This window comes from Cervus canadensis, chromosome X, assembly GCF_019320065.1.
Source record: "Cervus canadensis isolate Bull #8, Minnesota chromosome X, ASM1932006v1, whole genome shotgun sequence".
NCBI lineage: Eukaryota > Metazoa > Chordata > Mammalia > Artiodactyla > Cervidae > Cervus > Cervus canadensis.
Window position 1 is genome coordinate 129,622,965 of NC_057419.1, and position 7,634 is coordinate 129,630,598.

A 7,634-nucleotide genomic window follows, 5' to 3' on the forward strand; every position below is an offset into this window, starting at 1 on the left:
GATTTTTGGATAAATACTCTCTTAATACAGTCTATGGTTTTTCTACAGTCTCAAATGGTAATCTCGTGACCTACAAATCAGTCATCGCTGCCTAAGCAAACAAAAAAGTATTTCAAGTAAACACAGGTAAAGAACCTGGCCTGAACTGAAAGCTTCCACCCTCCCACCCCCACTGCCCACCAGATTCCACAAAACCCACCTCTTTAAAATAATACCTCAAAAAGTATCTTTTGATGTTAGAAAGTCCTAAAGATGATATTCACTCATAAAGTTCAATTTGAGCCCCATCCACCAAGTGTATGGTTTGACTGAATGCAATTCTTTTAAACTGTTCACTCTTAACTCAGTGCCACTTTATTCAAAATTGTTCCTTTCAATTTTTAGACAAATTTCCAGTTTGTACACCTTGCTCCTACCATCCACCATAATGTCACTATTTTAGCAATGATTTCATGCTGACACATCATAACATACCAAACATTAAGTGGTAGGGCTAGAACTTCCCTGGTGGCCCAGTGGCTAAGGCTCCCCACTCCCAATGCTGGGACCTGGGTTCTAATCCCTGGTTAGGGAACTATATCACACATAACCCCAACCAAGATCTGGTGCAACCAAATATTTTTTAAAAAGATGTAGGGCTGTCGCTTTCTACACTGCTTTACTGAAGACTAAAAACAATGGCAGGAGTCCCCTGCACTTGGACTTTTAAGCTGTCTCCCCATATCAGTCTCAGCCTAACTAAAAGACACTTACTCATATAGTGTATGTGAATTATCCCCTAACTCCAGTCCCTGAATATTTATAAATTCACTCATTTAGCTAAAAACTTTTCGGTATTTTAAGAGTTGAACCATCTCATAATCTAGATCCTTAATGCATTAATGTGCACTTCCCAGATCAGACCCAGCCCCCACATGACTCCACAAAGTGCTCAATAAAGGACACCAGGAATAAAAGGATAAATAAATAATAAAAGGAGAACAGTTCAATAAAGGAAATTGAACTTTATTATGTTTAATTTTTCACAGGAAATAGGAACAGTGATTTCCTTTTCTTGCTCTTTTAGGAAATCACATTACTTCTGATAATTGGCAATTTCCATAAACTGGTGTTTACTTATCCCATTTCCACTTGCCAAAGACCCGAAAGTTCAAAACTCATTTGCTAAACAGGGAAAAAGCATCAAAAAAAGAAAAAACAAACTTGAGAATGTCTAGGACAAAAGTGTCCAAAGACTTGAGGCAGGTTTTTATAATGACTGCCCTCACAAATTGTCGTCTTCAGGCTCACTGCCCTGCACTTTGGTTTCGCTCACATCGACTGGAATTTCAAGCTCCTTCCTAAGGGGAGAAAATGGCAAATATTCAGTATTTGGAGTTGTGGACCAAATTAGATATACGAAGTACATTTTATGCTTGTTTTAACATTCATATTCTCCCAAATGCCCAGGGAACATAGTTTTGTAATATCCAGTTCCAGGTTCTCTTTAGGGAGAATTTTCCTTTGTGCGCAAAATTTATGGGAGCGCTGAAAAACTCAGTATTCAATATTAAGCGTTTTTAATGCACTATTTAAGAATAAAGATTAAATTCACAGAGACTTCCCTGGTGGTTCAGTGGCTGACTTCTCGCTCCCCAGGCAGGGGGCGCGGTTCAATCCCTGGTCAGGGAGCTAGATCCCACAGGCCGAAACTAAAGATGGCGCATGCCGCCACCAAGACCAGGTGCAACCGAATAAATATTTAAAGACTAAACGAGCAAAAAAAATTGCACGACCACCAAATTATCTAAAATTTTAAATAAAACAAAATTCAATCCTATACTTGCACAACGGGGTCTCACTCGCCTCCCACTGACCTAGACCCCAATCCGATGAAACGTTCTTCACCGAAACCTAACGTTTCCGGAGTTAATTCACTCACTCACCGCACCGCCCCAACCCGGGACCCCAAGAGCGGGCAGCCTTCAAGGGCCTCGAGCACCCCACTGAGTTTGGGCTCTGGGGGAAGGGACAGCGCCAAAGGCATCGGGAGAAGAGCCCTAACGTCCCAGAAAATTTTGGGCGCCTCCAGAGCAAGCCACTTACCGAGCGAACACATTGGGGTACTGGCTGCGCTGGAAAACGCTCTCCAGCTCCGTCAGTTGCAGCCGCCTGAACGAACAGCGGTGGAGGCGAGCCTCCCCGTCCGACGGCTGCGGATCCTCGGCGTCCGCCTGCACTGGCTCCTGTGGGAACTCCTCCTCGTCGCCGTCGCCGCCGCCGCCGCCGCCCTTCTGGATCTCGTCGACCATGGGGTCGGGAGCTCCCGCCCCAGCCTGGCCCTGTTCTTCTTCTTCTTCTGCTGCTGCCGCCGCTGCCGCTCCCGGCTCAGGTTCTGATCCCGACTCCTCCTCGACGGCGGCACTTGTTGCGGTGCCCGAGACCTCGGTGGGCTTCGTACCTGGAAAGGAAAAAGACAAGAAGTCTGGGCGTCGGAGTGCCGAGGGTGCGGGGCTGGGGGAGGCGCAGGCCCGCGACCTGAGAGGCGACGGCGACCGCACCACAGCCGCGTCCCGTCCACTCGCCTCTCCCAGGGAAAGGGCCTTTCCCTCGAGTTCGCCAGTGTACCTATCCCGCTCTGGGCACTGACCGGGATCTTCCTGGAGCTCGTCGACTCCCAGACTGAGGTAACCGGAGTCTTCGTGTTGGCGTCCGGGCTCACGGTCCATGTTGCTAGCGCTGTCCAAGCCGCTGCGCGCCTCGGTCGACTCTGCGCTGTTGATGGCGGCGATCCCAACGTCCGGTCCGCGGCGTTGGGAGTTTATAGCCGGTCTGCGGCAGTTCACGCCGACGCCCACGCGCCAGCTATTCGGCGTCGGCTACGCGAACTCCCCAGTAACGGCGCGTGCGGTGGGCGTAGCCGTTGGGGCGTGCACGTGGACAGGGCGTGGCCATAGAGTAGAGAGATGCGCGTGGGGAGAGTCCTGGCAGGGGGCGAGCGGGTGGGGGCGCGCGAGCTCCCACTTGTGGCTGAGCTGAATACTCCCGGCTGCTGCCTTGGGTCGGTCCTGAACTAGGGGCTTCTCCCGATTGTGCGAGCTGACTTGGGACGGGGAAGAGGGGAGGGAATGAGACCTCAATGAGGCGTCCCGGGAGCCTGGGGGAAATGTTGGGAGACCGTCTCTCCGCCTGGCCCTCGATGGGCTCAGGCTTGTTGTCATTAGTTCCCCCCCAACCCCCTGACCCCCAGAGCGGGAGACGCAGAGGTGGGACTGGAGAAACCCTGGGGCCCCAGCAATCCCAGCCGGCTGAGACGACAGTCGTCCCCTCTTGTCGCGTGGGCTCTGAGCGCGACCTCCCTCTTGGGAAGTCGGTAATTAATGGATGGGACTGCGATTCTGTTCCATTCGCTCTCAAAGTCCATGAAACGGGCGAGTGATTCAGACGGAAAGACGGGGTGGAAGGTGGGAGACTACTTGCTGGGGTTTTGCAATAAAGCGCTAAAAGCAGAGCCCGTCTCCTCTCGTTCCCTGGGGGGTACTGGGGCGCGGGAACTTGGGGCTGTATTTGCAGAGCACACAGTGTACTCAGATGCCTACTGCAAGAAATCCAGCCTGTTCCTTACAAATGCAACAAGTAATCCAAATTCGTACTAACCTATGTCAGAGGGCAAGTGTAGAACACTGCACGTGGCCCTTACTTTGGCCCTGGACGCGATTGTGGAGGATAGAGCATCTGCTTTGCTATGCTCCGCTAGCGCATCTGGGGCTGCTGGCCCTCTGCAAAAGTGCACGGGTTTCTTATGCTGGGGGCTGTGTGGACTGGGTTGTTGTTGTTTGGTCGCTCAGTCGTGTTCAACTCTGCAGCCCCATGGACTGTAGCCCGCCAGGCTCCTCTGTCCATGGGATTCTCTAGGCAAGAATACTGGCGTGGGTTGCCATTCCCTTTTCCAGGGGATCTTTCCGACTCAGGGATGTAGCCTGCGTCTCCTGCATTGGCAGGTGGATTCCTTACCACTGAGCCACCTGGAAAACCCCTGGACTTGGGTTAAATTCTGCTTTTTCTTCTTTGCCTCCTCTAGTCTCCTCCTTGGTGCCCACCTTTCCCCTTCTCACCCTCCTCTTTCCCCTCCTCTCTCTCCCTTTGTTTGGGACCATCTTCCAGAACTTTGTTCTCCACCCTACTCACCTCACCTACAATGAACAGTTTGGGCTTGGGATTAGTTATAACCTGAGAAACCTCTAATGGTTATGATCCTGGTGTTCCTTAGCCTAGCTAGGATATCTGTTACAATTCAGGTCATGTGACAGCTTTTTGTAACGTGGAAGCAGCCCTCTAAATAGACTTACCTAGGTAAGATTTATATAGAGATAACTACCTGTAGCTAGACTAAGGAGGTGAAGGCAGGAAGCTGGAAAACCCATTTTTGTCAAGCCCAAAATCATATTTCTCATAGAATTCATGTGTTAGGGCTATAGACAATTTGTGGTGCCTAGGTAACTACCTATCTAGAAATAACTGGAGACAACTAGGATGTTGAAAGTCAGGATCCTGAAGTCAGGATGTTGAAAACATTCTTAAGTTAATATTTCTTATGGAAGAAATTATTTAAATGTAGGTAATTAGTGGTACCTATGTAAATATTTGATCATCTATGTGATCACACGGACCACAATCTGGTCTAATTCAATGAAACTAAGCCATGCTGTGTGGGGCCACCCAAGACGGTTGGGTTATGGTGGAGAGGTCTGACAGAATGTGGTCCGCTGGACAAGGGAATGGCAAACCACTTCAGTATTCTTGCCTTGAGAACTCCATGAACAGTATGAAAAGGCAAAATGAAGGATACTGAAAGAGGAACTCCCCAGGTCGGTAGGTGCCCAATATGCTGCTGGAGATTAGTGGAGAAATAACTCCAGAAAGAATGAAGGGATGGAGCCAAAGCAAAAACAATACCCAGTTGTGGACGTGACTGGTGATAGAAGCAAGGTCTGATACTGTAAAGAGCAATATTGCATAGGAACCTGGAATGTTAGGTCCATGAATCAAGGCAAATTGGAAGTGGTCAAACAGGAGATGGCAAGAGTGAACGTTGATACTCTAGGAATCAGCAAACTGAGATAGACTGGAATGCGTGAATTTAACTCAGATGACCATTATATCTACTACTGTGGGCAGGAATCCCTTAGAAGAAATGGAGTAGCCATCATAGTCAACAAAAAGAGTCCAAAATGCAGTACTTGGATGCAATCTCAAAAACGACAGAATGATCTTTGTTCGTTTCCAAGGCAAACCATTCAATATCACAGTAATCCAAGCCTATGCCCCAACCAGTAATTCTGAAGAAGCTGAAGTTGAACAGTTCTATGAAGACCTACAAAACCTTTTAGAACTAACACCAAAAAAAAGATGCCTTTTCATTATAGGGGACTGGAATGCAAAAGTAGGAAGTCAAGAAACACCTGGAGTAACAGGCAAATTTGGCCTTGGAGTACAGAATGAAGCAGGGCAAAGGCTAATAGAGTTTTGCCAAGAGAATGCACTGGTCATAGCAAACACCCTCTTCCAACAACACAAGAGAAGACTCTACACATGGACATCACCAGATGGTCAATACCAAATCAGATTGGTAATATTCTTTGCAGTCAAAGATGGAGAAGCTCTATACAGTCAGCAAAAACAAGACTGGGAGCTGACTGTGGCTCAGATCATGAACTCCTTATTGCCAAATTCAGACTTAAACTGAAGAAAGTAGGGAAAACCACTAGACCATTCAGATATGACCTAAACAAAATCCCTTATGACTATACAGTGGAAGTGAGAAATAGATTTAAGGGACTAGATCTGATAGAGAGCCTGATGAACTATGGACAGAGGTTTGTGACATTGTACAGGAGACAGGGATCAAGACCATCCCCATGGAAAAGAAATGCAAAAAGGCAAAATGGTTGTCTGGGGAGGCCTTACAAATAGCTGTGAAAAGAAGAGAAGCAAAAAGCAAAGGAGAAAAGGAAAGATATACCCATGTGAATGCAGAGTTCCAAAGAATAGCAAGGAGAGATAAGAAAGCCTTCCTCAGCGATCAATGCAAAGAAATAGAGGAAAATAATAGAATGGGAAAGACTAGAGATGTCTTCAAGGAGGTTAGAGATACCAAGGGAACATTTCACGTAAAGATGGGTTAGATAAAGGACAGAAATGGTATGGACCTAACAGAATCAGAAGATATTAAGAAGAGGTGGCAAGAATACACAGAAGAACTGTACAAAAAAGATCTTCATGACCCAGCTAATCACAGTGGTGTGATCACTCACCTAGAGCCAGCCATTCTGGAAGCTGAGTGCTGAAGAATTGATGCTCTTGAGTTGTGGTGTTGGAGAAGACTCTTGAGAGTCCCTTGGACTGCAAGCAGATCCAACCAGTCAACTCGAAAGGAAATCAGTCCTGGGTGTTCATTGGAGGGACTGATGTTGAAGCTGAAACTCAAGTATTTTGGCCACCTGTTGCGAAGAGCTGACTCATTTGAAAAGACCCTGATGCTGGGAAAGATTGAAGGCAGGAGGAGAAGGGGACGACAGAGGATGAGATGGTTAGATGGCATCACCAACTCAATGGACATGAGTTTGGGTAACATCTGGGAGTTGGTAATAGACAGGGAGGCCTGGTGTGCTGTGGTTCATAGGGTTGCAAAGAGTCGGACATGATTGAGCGACTGAACTTAACTGAACTGATTCAGGTATATACATAAGAATGTGTTGTTTAGTAAAGTAGGAATTTCAAATCAGGGAGTCAAGGATAGTTTTTCAATAAGTAGTACTAAATTTTTTTTCATGTTTCTGGAGGAAAATAAATTGGGTCTACCACAGCCCACACAGGAAATACAGTATATGAAAATTATATATTTAAAAGCAGTACATTTCAGAAGAAATTTAGGAAGTTTGTACATAATCAGGAATTTGAGGAGACTTTTTAAAGCAAGGTAGGAAATCTAGAAATTATTTTTAAAATCAGAATCCTTTAGCTACATAAAAAATTTTTTATAGCAGAAGATGAAAAATTAATGTAGTAGAATAAACCATTTGATAGATGTAAATACATTTGATTATGTATGGGTACACTCCTAATAAAATGTGTTACTGTTGTTAGTCACTCAGTCATGTCCGACTCTTTGTGACCCTATGGACTGTAGCCCGCCAGGCTCCTCTGTCCTTGGCTACAGTGTTAATGCCCTCACAATGAGTTCTCCACAAAAAGAAAAAAATATGTTTCACTGAATATTAAGTTTAGTTTTGTTAATTAAGGTCTGTGCTTACTAAAACTCACTTCTAAGATAGTTTCTTGTTATGTTATATTGCTAAAAAGGTTAATTGAGTTATTAAAAAGGATACTCTAAGATTATTTCTAAAGCTTATCTCATTAACCAATCTTTGGATAAAGGTCAGATGCTCCCTGAGGTACAACCAGGAGATTAACATTTGGCTGTAATCATTTCACTGAGTCAGATGACCTGGGGTATACCGGGCTATACCCAATGAAAGTTCTTGACTTAAATTCTTGCTTGTGACCTTACTAATAACTGCTAGCTATATTATTTTCTATGTAGCTTGCTTCAGACGATTATTTCTTACATTACCAAATGTATGACTGAGCCTGTG

The 7,634-nt window shown here is 45.9% G+C and overlaps 1 protein-coding gene across 1 annotated transcript; it reads right to left on the minus strand.

The window, feature by feature from the left end:
- Positions 1-984: 984 nt before the first annotated feature.
- On the minus strand, positions 985-2,848 carry LOC122435209 (rhox homeobox family member 1-like). The gene is made up of 3 exons (XM_043459195.1): positions 2,630-2,848; positions 2,086-2,440; positions 985-1,340 (listed from the first exon to the last, which is right to left on the minus strand). Exons 1-3 carry the CDS (start codon positions 2,706-2,708, stop codon positions 1,265-1,267), a joined length of 510 nt encoding a protein of 169 aa, XP_043315130.1. The 5' UTR covers positions 2,709-2,848; the 3' UTR covers positions 985-1,264.
- Between the last annotated feature and the right edge of the window lie 4,786 nt (positions 2,849-7,634).